The sequence below is a fragment of the Paroedura picta genome, chromosome 10, assembly GCF_049243985.1.
Source record: "Paroedura picta isolate Pp20150507F chromosome 10, Ppicta_v3.0, whole genome shotgun sequence".
Lineage (NCBI taxonomy): Eukaryota > Metazoa > Chordata > Lepidosauria > Squamata > Gekkonidae > Paroedura > Paroedura picta.
Genome location: NC_135378.1, coordinates 45,474,359 through 45,493,772, shown reverse-complemented (window position 1 = coordinate 45,493,772; position 19,414 = coordinate 45,474,359). Strand labels below are relative to the sequence as shown.

General features: G+C 44.4%; 1 protein-coding gene across 1 annotated transcript in view; it reads left to right on the top strand.

Moving 5' to 3' along the window:
- Positions 1-1,386: 1,386 nt before the first annotated feature.
- CPE (carboxypeptidase E) overlaps positions 1,387-19,414 on the top strand; it is a 67,607-nt gene continuing 49,579 nt past the window's right edge. The window contains exon 1 of the mRNA XM_077299958.1: positions 1,387-2,111. Within this exon, the coding sequence (XP_077156073.1) occupies positions 1,796-2,111 (316 nt within the window). The 5' untranslated portion in view covers positions 1,387-1,795. The remainder of the gene's footprint in view (positions 2,112-19,414) is intronic.

Here is a 19,414-nt window from a genome sequence, read left to right as displayed (position 1 = left end):
GGAGAAAGGGACAAGATCAGGAAGTGTGTGTCTCCCTTGCATGGACGGAGTGCAACTTACATCTGTACCCATGACTTAGGCATGATCCTTGATGCCTCTTTATCTATGGAGGCTCAGCTCGGATCCTCACTAAGTCATATCGGAGGGCCCATGTCCAGTGCTGCTGAGGCAGATGCATTGGTTGCTGGTTTATTTCCAAATCAAGTTCAAGGTATTGGTTTTGACCTTTAAGGTTATACGCGCCCTGGGTCCTGTCTACCTTCGGGACTGCTTATGTCCTTATGCCTTATATTCTGCAGGTATGAATCTGTTGAGGATCCCAAGTCCTCAGGAAGCACGCTTGGTTAGGGCTAGGGCTTTTTCATTCCTGGCCCTACCTGGTGGAATGAGCTCCCGGAAGAACTGAGGACCCTGTCAGAGCTTCCTCAGTTCTGCAGGGCCTACAAGACAGAGCTCTTCTGTCAGGCTTTTGATTGAGGTTGGGGCTGGGCTGGGCTGGGCTGAACACTAGGCTAATAAGATCAGGTCCTCCCCCATCCTTGTGGCATCTGGATTCCCTGGGGCCCACCATCGCCCCAGCTTTACATCTGATTGACACTGCCAGGAATGGGTGAATGAGGAAAAATGGATCTACTGAGGGACTGTTGTGCTTGCCATCTTGCCATTTTTAAACTTGAGATTATTGTATTGTGTTTTTATTAGTGAGGTGGTATTTTTTCCACCTCCTGTTTTATTCTGGTAAGGGTTAATAAAGGTGAGGAATTTCACCTTTTCATTTCTAAAATATTGTCCTTGAGTGCCTGTAATGCATCCCAGTGTTTTTTATGGTACTCTTGTTTAATGCCTGTTTCGGCCCGTTCTGGGCCATTCCGACTATTGCCCTGTCCCACCCATGTAAAAAATGGCGTTCAGGTACTAACAGCTGCTATGTAGAGTGGCATCTTGTGGAAGTGATTTCCAGAAGCCGCACCGTACACTCTGATGTGACTCTGAGCCAATCTAACCATGATGATAGGAAAGAAACATGTTTATTTAACCACTTTCCTGCACTGTTCACCTACATGGGATGTGGGTTTAATCCCAAATATTGCATTCGCCTATCATTAGTGTACATGAGCGGGGTGGGAGGAAAATGCTCTCCTTGTACATCTAGGTAGTGTGACCCAGCTGCAGATGGCTCTACTGCAGGAGCGGCCACCCTGTGCCTCTCCAGGTGTCCAAGGGCTACAATGGCCAGCTGGCAGGGGCTCCTGGTCCCGGTAGCCAGCGGGCGAGCCACAGTTTGGCCACGCCTGCAGCCTAGCCCCACAATACGAGGACGTCGGATTTCACTTCATGGGCACGTGGCAGGCGGCTTTCCTTCACCGCTGCTGGAACCCGGCGACCCTCCCGAGGCCCCCTCCCGCAAAAGCCGCCTAGGCGTCTCCCGCGTCCGTCGGGCTCCCCAGGTGGTGCCCCCCAGGTAAAGCCAGGCGCCGCACGTGACGCTGGCGGGGCCCGACGCCACAGGCGCAGAGGCTGTGCGGCCGGCGGCGTGGGCGGGCGTCACCTCAGCATCCCCTGCGCGGAGTGGTATGCGCGGCGTCTCCCCTTGGCGCCGGCGCCGGTAGTGCAGGCTGCAGAGCGAGCGAGGGAGCGCGCATCAGCCGCGGCCGCCTCTCCCTGGACAGAGCAGGTTTCGCGGGAGGTGAGCGAGCCCAGCCCGCGTCCGCAGAGCCGCCCGGAGGAGCCGAGCCGCTCGCCAGGCCACAGGCAGCCGCCCTTCGCTGAGCCGCTCCGCCGTCTGCGCCGAGGCATGGCCGGGCGAGGTCGGGGCTGCGCGCTGCTGCTGCTGGCTGCCCTCTGCCTGCAGGGCTCCCGGACGGACAAGCCTGAAGCGGCGACGGGCGGCGGCGGCGGCGGCGGCGCTGGGGCGAACCGGCGGCGGCGCTTGAGCCAGGAGGACGGCATCTCGTTCGAGTACCACCGCTACCCGGAGCTGCGGGAGGCGCTGGTGGCCGTGTGGCTGCAGTGCCCGTCCATCAGCAGGATCTACACCGTGGGCCGGAGCTCCGAGGGCCGGGAGCTGCTGGTCATCGAGATCTCGGACAACCCCGGCGAGCACGAGCCCGGTAAGGACCGCGGGGGGGGGGGGAGGAGGCGCCATCTGGAGCCGCTGTCAAACCTGCCGGGGCTGCCCGCCCATGCCCCGCACCTCGGCAGGACTCGGCCGGACCTGGCCGGCTGCTGCTGCTGGGCTTGCTTGCCGGAGAGAGGGAAGGGGGGAATGGAGCCACAAACAAACAACGCAGCCCTTGCCCTCAGCCCTGGCTTTTGCCTTTGGAGGCAAGGAGCCCGGCGGCGAATTCATCCCCACAGCTAGGAGCAGATCCGCCATTACTCACGGATAATTCCCATCACCTTTATGGCACCGGGGGCGGAGGGGGGGGGGTGGATGGTAAGTAGGGCTGTGCCGTCTGCAGCCACTTGGGAGGAAAGAAGAACATATTAATGGTCCCAAAACCTGGAAATGTTGCCTCTATACTAATCAATAAGGACTTATAGACTAGGTAGCGGAGAACGTGGAGCGGTGACGCTGATGCGTATCATGGAACCTTCTTTGCAGTGACGGGGTTGTGAGAATCTGTACCTGCCTGTTTCCTGTGGGTGATGACATAGAAATGATATACCCTTATCCAGACAAGCCTTTTAGCTCTTCACACCAATTTCCCCTTCACACACACACACACACACACACATATGCTGCTGTGGTATTAGCAACTTGTGTGAATTGGCTCTTGGCCTGCAGTTGAAACATGAGAGGATGAGAATAGCAGTGGAGATGGGCCTCCCCTGTGTATCTTCCTCCTGAGGTGGAAAATGAGCCAGTGGATGCCCTTTTGGCCTCAGGAACTGGGAGGAATCCATCCCAGGCTCCATGGAAAAGCCTCTGACTTTGTCCTGAGGGAGAGCTACCTGGGGTGTCTTTCTCCTCAGGTATGACATCATCCTCACACACACTTGCCCTTACTTTTGTGTATAACACACACATGTAAAACACACTCACACAATCTTACTTCTATGTATACTATAGCAGCTGAAATGTGAAAGCTGCATTACTTGGATAGCTGTGTCAACACCAGCAGGTTCCAGGAAAGTACCAGTGCTGCCGAGGATACTCAGTACAGATTCTCACTGGCCCACTTAAGAAACTGATGTCAGACACTGTGGGTTGTGGTACCCTCCCATGTGAGTGTTTTGTTTTGTTAGCAGCAATCACAGCGTGCCTGGAACATCCAGAATGGGCCAAGGCAAGGAAAAACAGGCTGCTTGTGTACCTCTTGTCTCAGCTTTTAAAGAGCTAGTAATGTGAAGGCACTTGGGAGATTTGCGTGCAGCCTAATAGGTCATTGCACCGTATGGTTGCCAGGTTAATTGTGTGTTGTTGCTAGTGACCAAGCTCCCTTCCAGTTTCAAAACTGTGTGAATGAATATGTCAGGCAATAAGCAAAATAAGTGGGAATCTGGATTCCTAAGAAACCCTTTAGTATTTCTTCATTGATAAAGCAATAGGAGTGTAATGATGCATAGTCATAACAACAAGGATCAGCTTTATGCATATATAGATATACCTATAGATATCTATAGATATAAATATCTTGAGAGAGTTGAGAGATAATTGAAAGTTTGTGATAATTTGACAACCAACGAGACATAAGTTTTTGAAAAAAGCTGTGTTTAATTCTAGGAACTCTCTTCTTGCAGATAGGTGAAGAAGGTGGTAAACACCAGGTGTTTTACTATCTGGGTTTCAAAAAGTGCAGAAATATTGACAGATATAGTTGTACATGGTTGGGTAGTAGGCAATTTAAAAGTTCACAACTGGTGATGGGATGATGAGATATGTGTATAGTATAAATATTATGTACATAATACTCATAATAGAGGACAGTATGTAGGACTACTGGGCTAACAGTGTAATAAATTACGGAACATATGTTGAGTACCAAGAACAGCAACTAGAGTGCTATGAGTAAATTTCTAAGAGGTAGCCACGTTACTCTGAGGCAGCTAGAATAACAGAGAACCATGTGGCACTTTTAGGACTAGCACATGTATTGTGGCATAAGGTTGAATCTGATGAAGCAGGCTCTTTGACTCAGAGGTTTGGCCACTGAGGTTTGCCAGTCCCCAGGTGGGACCTGGGGATCTCTGAGTTTTACAGCTCATTCCCAGTCTACAGAGATGAGTCCCCCTGTGGAATGGATACCTTGGAGGATAGACTCTATGGCAGTGGTCCCCAACCCCCGGTCTGGGGACCAGTACCGGGCTATGGCTCCTCCTTGTCCTCCTCCCCGACTGCTGCCTTGGGGGCTGCCCTGCTACTCTGCCGCCAGCTCACCTTTGGTGCTCTCCGGCGGCCACCATGGCTGGGGCTCCCCCTCAGCATGGCACTGTGCATCTGCTGCTGGCAGTGCCCCCCAGTGGGCAGCGGGAAGTTACGGGCACCAGTGGGAAAGCCAGTGGAGCAGGGGCTCAGGCAGCGGCGGCGACGTCCCTCGGCAACAGACTACCCCCCGGGCCTCAGTAAAATTGTCAAGCGTTGACCGGTTCCCAGTGATAAAAAGGCTGGGGACCACTGCCCTATGGGATTGTATCCCATCGAGGTCCCCAGGCTCCATTCTCGTATCTCCAAAAGTTTCCCAACCTGGATCTGGCAGCCCTACCTCCCCATTCCCCACCAGTAGCTGGAGGGGACCTGACAGCACTAGAGCCACAATATCTGTATTAATCTTTAGGATACCACAATCATTGCTGTTTCTATATTGTAGGCAAAATATACTAAACAATACTGTAAATGCAGGTATTTTGCTACATATGCTTATGTTTAAAATAGCTATATACATTAAACAAACATCTTAGTAAAATATTTCAGGAGCATTATATGAAATAAACTGAAATCTTGCACTAATGCACAAGCTGAAGATAATTTCTTTTAAAAATTTATATATGCATTCAAATGAAAAATTATAGGTAATGTGTCAGTGTATAAAAATAGATATTCCCCTTGAGCTGCGTAAGAATCCTTGGACTAGACCGGAATGGTAAATCATGCTTTTATAGGCAGCAATTAGTGGTTTGCACTTTGGCATGAATCATGTGTTAGGATTTGTGTGTATTTTTGTGATAAATCTATTGGTGGCTCAGAGATTTTAAAATCTTTTAGATGTTGTACACAGGTAATGCTAAACCTTGGCTTCTGGTGCCATGCTGGTACTGGTTGGTATCCTTTGCTCTCTCAGTGGAGAACAGGTTCTTTGAAAAAGACCCAACTCCAAATTGCTCAGAGCATAGCAAATGCACTGGAGTTCATTGTGATTCTGCCAAACCCACCAAGAATGGACAGGCGTCCCAGTGCAGCTTCACTTCAGTTAAAGATGGAAACAGCTAACCAGAAATGATTGTATGCCTTCCTGACATCACCTTATGCCACAAGAATAATAAAGGAAACATAGCCCTGACCTAGCATCCCTCTACCCATGCATCAATAGCTTACAGAGGCAAAAGACACATTGTGGGGCAGCTGGGCTTTGGTGTGGAAGCCAGGTAGAAAAAATGTCAGAGAATGGAACAGCTCTTCCTTTCCTTACAACAGACACCCTGTGAGGCGGGTGGGTCTGAAAGGTCGGAGACCTGCTGTGCAAGAAAGAGCATGTGGAACATGTCTGAGAATCCAAGACTTGGCCTCTGTCCCTGGCAGGAGATGGTCTGCAAAAAGGCAAAAGACTCACAAGGGCAATAATGATTAATGTTCCACAACAGCAAGAGAGCAGAGGACCTTGGCACAAAGTGCTCCTCCAGTCCCTGTATATCCCCTCTCCCCATCCTAAGGTTACTACATAATCTTTGTTAGGCTGTTTTCACACATGCTGGGTAATGCATTTTAGCAGTTGTTTGCAGCTCTGTTTTCTGTAATCAGTCCAGTTCAAAGAATTAATAAAGGGAATGGATGCTGATTATCCAAAGTGCGTTCAAGCAGCCATAGCGTGGTCATTTGGCCAATCCTTATCCATCTCTTGTAGAGAGTTGCACCGGAACTCCGTCTATAGTTTCTGTTTGGGCTGCTCCATGAGGTTATGATCTTACAAGGATCCTGCAGTGCATCATGAATATGTGGATAGGAGAAGCAATGTTTGGAGAGTCTAGTGCTCACCAAGAAATATCATTGAGCCCACTGTTTCCCCCACTTGCATACTGACATGGTGATGTACTGCTAGTTTATCTTTAAAAGAAGAGGGCATTCTGCACTGTGCCTATTTACCCTATGAGGGAGGCACTGCTAGCAGATGTTGAGGTTAGCCATTCAAAGCCAAATCAACATTTGGTGTAATAAGGATGCAGCATAGTCATGGATCTGGTTGAAATTTTATAGAGTTATTAAACATGTAGAAAGATATGTACTGCCAGAATTTAACTTTAAAAAAACCCAAATTACTGGGGTCAGGGCTACACCCTTCCCAAAAATATGACTAATTTGCAGATACTGTGATAGGAGATATATACACACCCTCTCATTTCCTGCACTGTGGGATGTGTATCCTCATTTGGGGTTCATAGTGTTCTTTTCTGCTCCTTTGTAACATGTGTGGTGGTTCTTAGAGAGCAATCCTAAGCAGTTCTGTTCAGTAGGGCTTCCTTTTGGGAAAATGTTCTTATGATCATAGAATCATAGAATCATAGAGTTGGAAGGGGCCATACAGGCCATCTAGTCCAACTCCCTGCTCAACGCAGGATCAGCCCTAACCATCCTAAAGCATCCAAGAAAAGTGTGTATCCAACCTTTGCTTGAAGACTTCCAGTGAGGGGGAGCTCACCACCTCCTTAGGCAGCCTATTCCACTGCTGAACTACTCTGATTGTGAAAAACTTTTTCCTGATATCTAGCGTATATCGTTGTACTTGAAGTTTAAACCCATTACTGCGTGTCCTCTCCTCTGCAGCCAACAGAAACAGCATCCTGCCCTCCTCCAAGTGACAACCTTTCAAATACTTAAAGAGGGCTATCATGTCCCCTCCTAACCTCCTTTTCTCCAGGCTGAACATTCCCAAGTCCCTCAACCTATCTTCATAGGGCTTGGTCCCTTGGCCCCAGATCATCTTCGTCGCTCTCCTCTGTACCCTTTCAATTTTATCTACGTCCTTCTTGAAGTGAGGCCTCCAGAACTGCACACAGTACTCCAGGTGTGGAGTACTGTGTGCGATTCTTGGGAATCGCTATGGTGCTCATTAGTTAATGTCCTGAGGTTTGAATTATAAGTTGTTGCAATGTGTGCATGGTTAAGGTAAAGCAGACAAAAGTGGCACTTCACTGTTTTGCATAAACCTGAACAATATTCAGGAATCACCTTCAGAACTAGAGAAAATACCTCTGAGTAGCCCGCAAATAGTCCTGGAAAATTTACAACACAGTCCTAAGAACACTTGGTTAGTATATTCCAGCCTGTAGACTTCAGGAGAAGTCTAAGAAGACCAACTTAGTAGAGCCCTGCCAATCTTCCAAAGCTTATATCATGCTCTTCTTAGGAACATGGAGTGACTTTAAAATTTAGCAATATGTTATGTTAAATCAAAGTAGTCCTTAGTCAATAACATAACTTCATCTGTTCAGTTTCATGCTTTTAAAAAATGTTGAAGATTACTTAAGATGGCTTCCTTCTAAGCTAAGCAAGTGAAAGGTTTGCCTCTTTAAATTGCTGGAGGTTTTTAAAATTATTATTTAAAGGAATGCAGTGTATTTTTGCTGGGTTGGCTAGTGAATTAGCCTTGGCTTCCTGCATAAAGATAAGACTCATGAAGCTGTCTTATATCAAATCAGATAATTGGTCCATCAAGGTCAGTACAGTCTATTCAGGCTGGCAGAGGCTCTCCAGGGTCTCGTGGATGTCTTTCACAGCACTTATCCCCTAATCGTTTTGTCCAGAGTAGCATAGAACCTGAGACCTTTGCATGTTGAGCAGATGATTTCCCACTGATCCTCCCCTTTTCCCCACTCACCTACAGAAATTGTGAAGCCATTAGGTCAGCAGTGGCTATCCTGGTTATTTTTCCCCGTGGACATTTACGGTGTCTGGCTGTGGGGAAAGCAAGGGAGGGATAATCCTTTTGAAACAATACCTTTATGAAACACTAGGGAAGAGGTAGACAACTTTTTTAGTCTAAGCACTGAATGAAATCCTATGTCTTCCTGTGAAAATATTGGTGTGCTGGCAAACAAAATTGCAGGGGTGTGAGGGAAGACAAACGTTGTATTGGCTATAGAATACTTTCAACTGGAGGGAAAGTTGGCAGTGATGGCTTCTCAGAGAGGAGGACGGACACTGCATGTGAGCTGGCAGCTTCCTGCATTATCACACTGAGTGACGATATCTCAATGACATTGCAGTGTAGCGCTGACCATTGTGGGGGAGCTGCTAGCATTTAGCAGGGCAGCATTGAAAGGATTGATGACATAATTGGTCCTAACAACCACAATAACAGACCAGGAATTATGCCTTGATATGGTTTGGCTTGACTGCGTGACTACTTTTGGAATGGAGCAAGAGAACTGCTGTGCATAGCAAAATGGCTTCAGTTTCTACCATTCAGTACAATGTCTTAGGAATGTTTACCTCTACAATAGTCACTGGGTACTAAGGAAAAAGGAATAAAACCCCACAATGTTTATTGGAATAAAAGTTATTCTGGACTTTCTGTGAGAACTGCAAAAATATATATTCTGAACTAGTGATGACAGCCAGTTTGTGTACTGAAGTGGAAAAAACATAGGTGTTTAATTTGTATGTCTACTCCTCCCAATTCTACAGTGTGAAGGAGGGACATATAGATCCCTTGTGGGGATCTCTATGAGTAGTTTGTAAATAATCAAAACACATGTAACCATTTGTATAAATAAACCACTGTGTCCTGCATTTCAAGATCTCATGTTGCCTTCCAGGGTCTATATTGTTGTGTTGGATCCTAGTGGTTGTTGTGTAGCATCCAAGTGATCCCCTCTCCACCAGTACAAACTATGCTGATTTTAATAGGACCTTTGCTAACAGAAAACTTAAAATAATTGGGACAGCTTGTGCATTGATCATAAGTCCATAGAAAATCATGTCTTTGTCCTTGATCATGGAAGGAAGATGAAAAATTAATCTTAACATTGGTGGGATTTGGACTAGACAGGAACTACGACATGCTGTTGCTGAATAACAAAGTAACTGGGGCAAAAAAGATGAGCCTTATTTTGTTCACCTTAACATTTGTTCTTGCACAAGAGAAGCTCTGAGGTGCTTCAAATTAGGTATCATGTTTATCCTTTCTCCCCTTGCTGTTTCCCTACAGTTTCCCCTGAAGCTGCTATTAGCCCAGCTGGGGGAGAGGGGAGAGGTGCTTCTGCATTGTGCCTGTCGTATTTGTTGCATGGGAGTGTTAGCAGTTCGGGTGGGGATATAGGTTGAGAAAATACCATGGAAGGAAAGGTTAAGGCTTTCCCCCCCTGACACCATTGTTCCCATAGAATTTTCTTTCCTAAAAGCACAATTAAACATTCAACGATCCAGTCACAGATCTCATACATCCCTAACATTTGTTTTTGAGGCTGATAACAGTATTTCCAGGAGCAGTCACGATTTACATTGTGTGCCCCATTCAGTGATTCTGAATGAGGAGCCTCCTGCTGAGGTCAATTTAAGAGGATAGATTTCCATTGTTTTTATTACTGTTCCATCATTAAATGAGGATTTATTGGTCTTGTTGCAGGCTAAGCACTTGTGACTCACACAGTTTTTACAATAAAAAATACCCTGAGTCATACTCATTATAGATGAAATGATGCTGTTCTTAATCATCCTGAAAGTTTGCGAAGAAGCATTCAATATGGCCTATTCCACAGATCTCTTCTGCTTATGCTGGTGCCTTCCACTGGTACAAGATGGCCCCCTCCTCTTCTGAGAGAGCCTCTTCTGCTAGCCTCTCTTTCACCAAGGGGAGATGCTTTGCTCTGCAGAAAGGCACCACTGTGGGATTCAAGCTGCCTTGGTGGCACCAGCTGAGCAGAAGGGTGGGATATACATTTTGTGAATGAATACATAAGAAAGCCCCCTGTTTTATTGATTGGGTGACTGTACTGCTTGTAAAATATTATGTCCTTTGCTGATTTGGGAAGAACAGGACAGCCTGGTCACACCAAAAGAATCACGTGAATGCATATTTCCAGTATCATGCAAACATGCTTTGTGTCTTAGATACAATCAGATTAAGATAATTATTTTCAAAAATGAATCATTACGAATCATAATTATTACTATGGCTAACAGTAACAGCTTACAGTGGCTTGTGATAGCAATTTAAAAACAACAACACCAGTCCAACCATGGACATATAGGAGACTATGTGTTTATTGAAAGCAGACATTCCTGCTTTGCTCCAAATAGCCAGTTTAGTCTGAATATGCTCCAGTAGTCAGTAACTGTTAATAGCTGTTAGTTAAAGGAAGTAAAAGAGAGAGGAGAGCCAGCAATAGAGACATTAGCCATCTAGTGGGAGACTTACCTGACTGAGGAGGGGCATTTGCCAGTGACACTGCAGGTGACACAGTGTCATCACTTTGGGTGTGACCTGGAAGTAATGTCATCATGTGGGAGGATCTTCTGGCATTTGCCCTTAAGTCATATAGTGCAGGAGAACGGCATCCGTAACCTGAGAACAGGGGGAGTTGGGGGGGGTGGGGGTGTGAACTGTTTATTTCCCATGCCTCACTGCAGGTTTCTTTTGGGGTTTTAGCTTGTTCCTTCTAAAAGCTAGTACAATCATGCACAGATATGGGGGGGGGGGGACTTGCCAAATATACTTTTTTTTTGTAAGCTAAAGAAAATAAATTTCTCCCCCCATTCAGAAGACTTGATAATCAGGGTTGCCAACATCCAAGTGAGGCCTGGATTTCTCATAGAATTGGGAATTATTTCTAGGCAAAAAAGATCCGTTCCCTTTGAGAAAATTGCAGCTTTGGAAGGGGCAGGAGTTTATGAACTCCTGGCCTTCCCCAACCGCCTCCCTCCACAGGCTCTATCCTCAAAATCTCTAGGAATTTCCCAACTCAGCCTTGCTGATAATGGCTGAGGATGCTTGTTGGATTTGGAAAGCGGGGTGTAACTTAGAAAGTTTTCATAAAATGGAACTTGTGAGACTCATTATCCCAAGTCCATATGGTCTTATAGTATCCTGAAGGGGAAGATTTGGGTAAGAGGGGGAAATCATCTGTGATTTATCCTCTCTGGTCTCCAGCTGGTATATATATATTTGTGACTGCAGACCTGGGTAAATGAAAAAACAGTGTTATGCAGATAAATGCAGGCTTGATGCTTAGCCAGAACACCTTTAACCTGCATTACAGTGACATCCCTAATTACCTGGTTTACTTTTTAAATAAGTGAATGGTTGTTATTTGTTTTTGTTCTCAGCTCTTACAGTGAAACAAAACTGACTCTTCCGTTGATATTAGGTAGTGCCTAACAGGGGTCTCACGTAGAACTGTTGAACCTGTATATACTTTGGGTGTTTTGAAAACAAGTATCAGATGCCCACACAAAATGGCTGGCGTGGGGGGGGGCAGGTAGGCTGGAGCCCATTTGAAAATGCTAAGACATTTGAAACCAAGTATTCTGTGATATTTCTAAATGGCTCCAGGCACAAAGCGCCTCCTGGGCTCTTCTGAAGTACTTCCTGCTTTCTTGAGATAGAAGAAAGCCAAGATGGCCTGTTTCCTTTTTGTTGCTGTTGCTCTCAGATCACAGTGGATTTATGGCAACCATGTAGGGTGTTCAAGGCAGGAGACATTCAGAGATGGTTTGCTATTTCCTGCTTCTGCATCATGGCCTTGGTACGCCTTGGAAGTCTCTCATCCAAATACTAGCCAGGGCTGACCCTACTCAGATTCCAAGATCTGATGAGATCAGGGTAGTTCACCCTATCCAACTCAGGGCTTGTTTGCTTTTGAGAAGAGATATTCTGAGGAAGAAGAACATTGATGCCAGCAGACTCTATGATACCCATGAGCACAGCATTGCGAATCACTGGTCTATACAGAGGTCAGAGGAGTACATTTGCCATGCTAGAGGTTCTTGGCCCACACATCCCACCTGTCAAAGAAATATCTTGCTAGTTCATTAGAGATCTGAATACAAAAAGAACATGAAAAGAGTGAAAGGATGTATATATTATATTACACAGTGTTCTATCGTTCCAAAATGTTGTTTATTGTTATTATTGTATTATTATAACTGAGTTATCTGCGTCGTTCCTGTTTGATGTTGTTTCTGAGCCTTCGGGGAGGGCGGTATAAAAATTGAATGAATTAATTAAACTACATAAAACAATCAGTCCGGTTTTTGGAAGATGCCCCAGTCTTACACATTTTGACCCATGTACCTGTTTGAGTGCCAATATAAAGTTATTGCGAAGCTGGCACATTTTTCAGTATTCTGTCACTGCTGTCTGGCATAGATATTGCAATACAAAGGCTTCTTAAGCAATTATAGACTGATGGCCTAAATGAGCTGTAAGAAATCTCTAGACACTTTATTTTAATCCCCTGCTATGTATACATTAGGAACAAGAATAGCTCTTAGGAACAAAACAAGTTTATCATGTGAACGTTTTAAAAGTGTCTTGGCAAATCTTGAAATCCAGTTATGTGCTCCAAAGGCCAGGGTGGCTGATTTCCAAACTCTTCGCATAGATCTACTAAATGTTAAAGATGGGAGAAAGCCAGCTTTTACTTGGCTGTGGGATTTGACTATATATTAAATGCTAACAAACCAAACTAGTCCTCTTTTTGGTGAAAAAGTTAAGTTCTTAAAATATTACAGGATCTAATCTGAAATTTATTTTCTGGGGTAAAGCTACAGATAAAATAAGAGACCTTAGAAGTAAGTTAGCCAAATCCATTCTCCTCATAGGACAGAGCCTTGACTGCAGTTAAATCTCCTGAGAGGTGGTTTTATTCTATACGGCAGCAGAGTGATGACACTGGACTTTTTATGTTGTTTCCACTGTTTCCCTGATTGAAAATACTACCTCAAGACTTGTATGGAAAAAGAGTAGGGATGCCAGCCTCCAAGAATGCAACCCTACCCCCTCCATCCCCCATCAGTGGCTAAGGGGAACCTGGCAACCCCAGAAAAGATAGACACAGTATGAATAGGCTGCCTTTTCCACAGTGAGTTTAAAGCAGCCCGTTACGCATGTGTTCAACCTTTACTGAAAAAGCAGGATGTTTGGGAAGATTAGCACCTCTTCCTTTCCTTCCAGCTGGTTTTTAGGACCAGAAAATATGTTGTCAGATCCTGTAATGGAAATCTAATATCATATATAGTTTTAATCTGTATTTGATTCTATATCTCATTTTGGCCATTAACACCTAGTGGCAATGCAAGCTGTAAAGTTTTTTGTTCAGTAGGTGTAACTAAAGCAAAAGATATATGAGAGCCACCTCACACATGCTGATATTTTTTTATTGCTCAGATATCTCCAGCCTTGTTAAACCTGTGGGCATTTTTGGAATTTTAAGAACATGTAATGGGTGCCCCAATAAGATTGCTGCCATGGGTGGTAGGACCAATCATTCCAACTAAAGAGCTTCCAGCCAAGCACGCTTCTATGATGGATGCCATTGTGGATGCTCCTGGCTTTGGAGGAGGAGATGCTTCAGAAGGGCCCAAGGAAGAATACAGAATCCAAGAATGGCTTATTGATTTGGGGAAGAAGCAAGTAGGCACCTGGAGACACATTGGCAGGTGGCCTGGTGTCTATGGGCACCAGTACAGACACTGCTACTTTGTAGGACAGCAGTCCTCTGTAGGCTTTCAAAGAATGAACATGCGCAATGATAGTGTGAGCATTGTAGCAAGTTCCACTTGGGACATTTGAGCATTAATTTGAAAGAATGCAAAAGCCTATGTGCTCATAGTTGCATAAATGTATAATTCTCTCCACAGGATTGGGAGCACTGCTTTTTCCAATGTTCTATGCAATGTGGAGAAAGCTGGAAATGAATTTGTGTGTATCCATGTCAATGTAGTATGTATGCTCAATTTAATGCCATATCTCTCCAATGTATGTTAATTCTACTCCCTTTTGGTATCTCAAGAAGGTTTGCTTGTCTGTTCTGCTTTAGCTTATTATTTTGAAATGTCATAGCTGACTAGTTTGATTTTCTTCTTTGTATTTCTTCACATTTTACACCAGAGACATCAGCCATATTGATTCAACCAAATGTGGCAGGAGAAAGCAGTAGCGTGACCTACAGCATAGCATTTTGTTTGGATAATGGAGAGCATTGCCTGATACAGCGCATAGGTGGCGTAGATAAAAATGGATAGTTTTAAAAACAAGCAAAACCAAATAGTATCTTATAATTTTTCTGTTATGCTCAAATATGATTAATCTCTTTCCCTTTTTTGGGTAGTTTGGTAAAAATTCAATAAGATCATGCTTTGACTGCAATTAAAATTTAAACTGTAACCTGAATTCAAGAACCTTAAATTCACAGGACTAGAACTAGTTATGCTCAGTGGAAGGTGCTGGAGGATGAGCATTTTTGCTACATTCCCCACCCCAATAGTACCTTCAGACCATGGGAAAGTTTATTCTTGAGATCACAGAATGCACTTGAACTAATAGCCATGCAGAGTCTCCTGGCTTTTCTGAACCTGGAAGGAACTGCTAGGTGGAGGCAATCCTGGCAAACTTCCACAATCATTGCCTTGATGGATCTCTAGCCAACCTGTAATCTTTCATGCTCATCTAGATCAAATGAAGAAGTGGGACAAAGCATACACCTTAAGCTGTATGCCAATAAGTGCTTTTTGCAGGACACTGTTGCCTCATGCTGCCCATGAATGGTAGTAGCAGAGGCTAATATAAAGATGTGAGAGCCCCTCCTCACCAATATTTATCAGCTACTTTATGGGAAGGACGCAAGAACTTGCTTCCCTCCAACTGGAGTCAAAGGGAGGGAGTGGCTGATTATATAAGAACGCTAGAGGCAAAACCTGTTGCACCCTGGAATACAATGGGTGCTAGCACATACACCCGCACTGTGACCTTCCTGGGTTCTGGACCTCCTCCCTTCCTGCTCGATCTTGAGATCCAGTATGGTGAAGTAGTTAAAGAGTAGCAGAGTCTAAACTCAAGAGTTGGATTTGATTCCTGATTCCTCCTCCATATGCAGCTAGTTGGGTTGCCAACTTCCAGGTGGGGGCCTGGAAACCTTCAGGAAGGTGAAAGAGAGAAAGACAGGATGAAAGAGAGAGACAGAGAATGAGGGAAAGAGACAAAGAAAGAGGGAGGGAGGAGGGAAGGTTGTGGGGAGAGGAATGGAAGGGTATTATAAGCCACTCAGACTTCTTTGGCCAATTATAAGCAGGATAGAAAAACCAACCCTTGTTCTACTGGGAAGGTGCTACTGGGAAACAGTGTCTCCTCCCTTATGTCCCCATGGCCTCATGACACTTCATTGGTAGAGTGCAATTTAAATTATTGGTCCTCATTTACAGAGTGCTCCATCTCTATTGGTGGCACAACCCCAGAGAGTGCCAATCAGGTAGTGGGTGAGTAGTTTTATAAGTTTAACTGAGGATAATAAGGTTTACTGATGAGTCCCATCAAATCCAAGCCCACCTTGATGAATCTATAGTAGTTTATGAAGGGAGCTGCTAATCTGCAATTTAAAGAAAACAGTGGCAGCTGTAGCATGTAAAATTCTCTGGATGTGGATAGTAAGGTAAATTACCCTTCACACAATACCTTTAAAAAGTCATCTTCCTTTAATCAAGAGCAAGGCTCTCCAAGGGCTTGTTGACAAAAGGGAAGAGGAAATGAGCTGACACTCCCACCACTTGGCTTTCAAAGCAGATAGGGGCTAGACAGACAGTGCCTCAACCTCCTCTGATCAATCTGGGTACAGTGCAGGGGTGGGCATGGTGTTGGCTTCTTCTTGCATATCATTCCTGATGATTCACTTTTGTGGCAAAAAGCTTTCTTAATACTGCAAATCATTACTTTTTTGTAAGACATTTTTTTCAACCTAGATATAGAAATTCCATATGAATGTATTATTTGGCTTCTCTATTTGGCATCAGCATCAGGGGAAATTCGATATGCCCGAGACCCAGTTTATTTGTTTTTTAAATTAGATGTCAGCTTATTTAACATATGTCAATGTTTGAACAGTTCTGGGGTGGAAAAAACCAATCTTGCTCAGCATTACCCTGATAAAGGCAATGAAGCTAGTTTTCGAAGAACCATACAGCTTGCACTTAAGGCTAAACTTCTCCTGCATGACATAATTTTGGGATACTTACAGCTATAGTGGAAATGGGAATGTAATCAAAATACTATGGCATATGCACAACAAACAATGAACTCCAGACTCTGTAAACAGACCTTTTTGCAATTGGTTGTTCTGCTTTTCTCTCAGTGTTGGCTTCTCACAGCCCTCCTCTAATACATTTCAGCTGCTGGCGGACCTTAACTGTTTGCTGGATTTTCTTTGTGGTCCTGTCCCCACTGCTCAAAACGTTGGTGACTTTTCATATTCTCTCTGCTTAACAAGTTGATTGGGTCCCCAAAAGACCTTTTGTCCCCTTGCTTCTGTGCACAGAAAATGGTATGGTTAGAGAAAAGAGGGCCAACATGATATCATGTTGCATGACAGCAGTAATCTCAACGAAGTTTGAGCCCAGTGGACAAACAAAGTTTGTCAAGGTATAAGCTTTTGTTTGCATGCACACTTCTTCAGACATCGTGAAATGGAAGTTACCAGTCCATACATGCAGGTAGAGGGTGAACAGTAAATTAGCCTATAGCATATTAAAGAGATTTAGCAGGTTGAAAGATCCAAACAGGAATAACAAGCTTAGTTTATATGGCTGCCATTGGTTTGGATTTAATACTGGGGGAATCATAGTGAAGGAAATTAGTATATCAAAATTGGAGATAGATGGGCAGATGAATCTTTCTTATTTGTGAAATGCAGAGCGTAATTATGTTAGATCCTGTTGTTATGCTCCATCTGTCTCCTCTCAAGCATAGGAGACCTTACAGTAGCCTCTTCTTTGAATTGGCTACAATTGGCTGTGTAGAATATTTCCCCTGTCCCAGTCCAGAGAAATACATTACAATCTACCATTCCAAATTGTGTTATACTAGGGGCCAATCCTGTTGCATTCAGGAATACAATGGGCGCTAGTTTCGGGGAGTGGGGTGGAATATAAATGGCTTCTCCCTCCCCCCAGGAAAGGCTCCAGACTGGAGGCCCCCGAGAAGGGAACTCATCAGTAGAGGCAGCTCTCATGCAGTAGGGACCTGCAGCCTCTGAGCCTTGGAGGGAAGTGGAAGCAGGAGGGGGTGGCGAGGGGTGGGGGACAGAAGGCGATTGGCTGGCTGCTGGAGAGACAGGCAAGCCCATTGGAGGAGGAGGCACTCAGGGGCGGGACAGCTGCCTTGAGTGGGTGTTAAGCATTGAGTAGCACTTAAGCCATGAGACATGCTCATCTTCCAAGGCCTTACCAGAAATATATTATGTAGAACAGATTCTCCTATTTAATACATTACATTGCAATCTATCTAATCTACTATTCCAAATAAGAAATGCATTAAAGAGGATGCATAGCTATGGAACTGGTAAGACTGAATGAAGTTAGCCTATGCAGTAAGACAAGAAACCAATAACCCTGTTAAGTCTTGGGGATTCCATTGCTCTGAGTGTAATAACTTGCAACTCAGCAATCTCTGTTCCTGAAGTTTCTTTGCAATAAAACAGCTACTTTGAGGTCGCCCACTGAATGTCCTGATGGCTGAAGTGTTCCCCTACAGGTTTCTCAGTCTTGTGGTTAAGATCTGTGTCTCTTTATCCTTTGGCCATAAGGGTTGACCTGTTTGCCCTATGTAGAGAACTAACGGGCATTGTTGGCTTAATGGCATGTGCAATGTTAGAAGATGAGCAAGTGAATGAGCCTGAGATGGCATATGGCAGCGAGCTCAGTTGAATTCTGCATTTGAGTTCCAGTTTTCTCAGTGGCTATTAGATAGAGGAGGAGAACTAGGGAAAAAATTGCTTGCCTTTTCTCTGGAAGAGACTTCTGAATGTGCCTGCTAGGTGATACGAGAAATAATATTTCAGTGGACCGCTATCTGAGAGTATTTTCTATCACAATTTGATCACATAAGGGAGATGGTATGCTCTTGAGCTTTGGCACTGCTGTAGACACCCCGTTAAACTGAGGAACATCTGGCAGCTCTAATTGGAAGAGAGCTGGTGCTGGAAGAAGAGATATCTGGGACAGCTTAAACATCTAAAAAAAAATCCTGCCTGTGAATACAATCTGACATGCCTAAAGACATGATCTGAGCACTGAGCGGGATGTTAGAAGAGACATGAGACTTATTGTTGTAATATCTCTTGTGGAATGAATGGATCATCCTTTGGACATTGATGCAAAAGTTGTCAGTCAAGAGGAGTTGCTCTCTCTTCAGTGAATCCTCAAATTTTTGTAACAGCCAGACAATTTTTAATCCATTTTAATTCTCCGTGTCCAAATAGCTTTGTTTAAGCCTGATATAATACAGCAGGATTTTTCTTCTTTTCGAGGATATAAAACTGTGCTTCTGCAAACTGTGCTTTGTTTAAAGGAGCAAGTGTACCTTGTACATTTTATAATAGATGCCAGTTTAATTTACAAGTAAACTTTGAATGCTTTGGAAAGGAAAATTTTATCAAAACATCACGAACATCTATGTGAGCAGACTTGACTCAGAGGGGAAAAGAGAGGAGTTTTGTAACTTAAAGCATTGTTTAAAACCATTTTTACAATACTTATGAGTTCATCCAAAGGTTTATCTTTTTGCCATTTTAACGAACTGATGAAAAGCAGAAATGTTTGGATCCATGAAAATGGTAGGATGAAAACATGCACTGAGGTATTTGTACAGAACTTTAACACTTGGATTTTGTGAACATGTCTCTTACTGATATATGTTACAAAAAGTTGGATTCCATTTAGAATTAGTTTCCATATAGGAGTTCCATATTTGCAAGGAGGAGGGTGATTGTGGCGGGCTCCCTCCCATGCCTAGGCAGCCCTAAATATCCACTGAAATGCTGCTCTGGGAAAAATAGGAATTCTAGGCAGGGTTTTTCCTCTTCAAATGACTCCATGACTATGTGTCTAGGGTTGTAATTAAGTGCACATTTACCTGGGAATACAAACATAAACCTGTTTGAGTAAAATCGAACAGAAAGGCAATTGCAGAGTTTCTCTTTATATGAAGGATGAGAATTACTTTTTTAAAAAACATTGTGATATCTTTAACTGCTCCTGCGGAGCGGATTA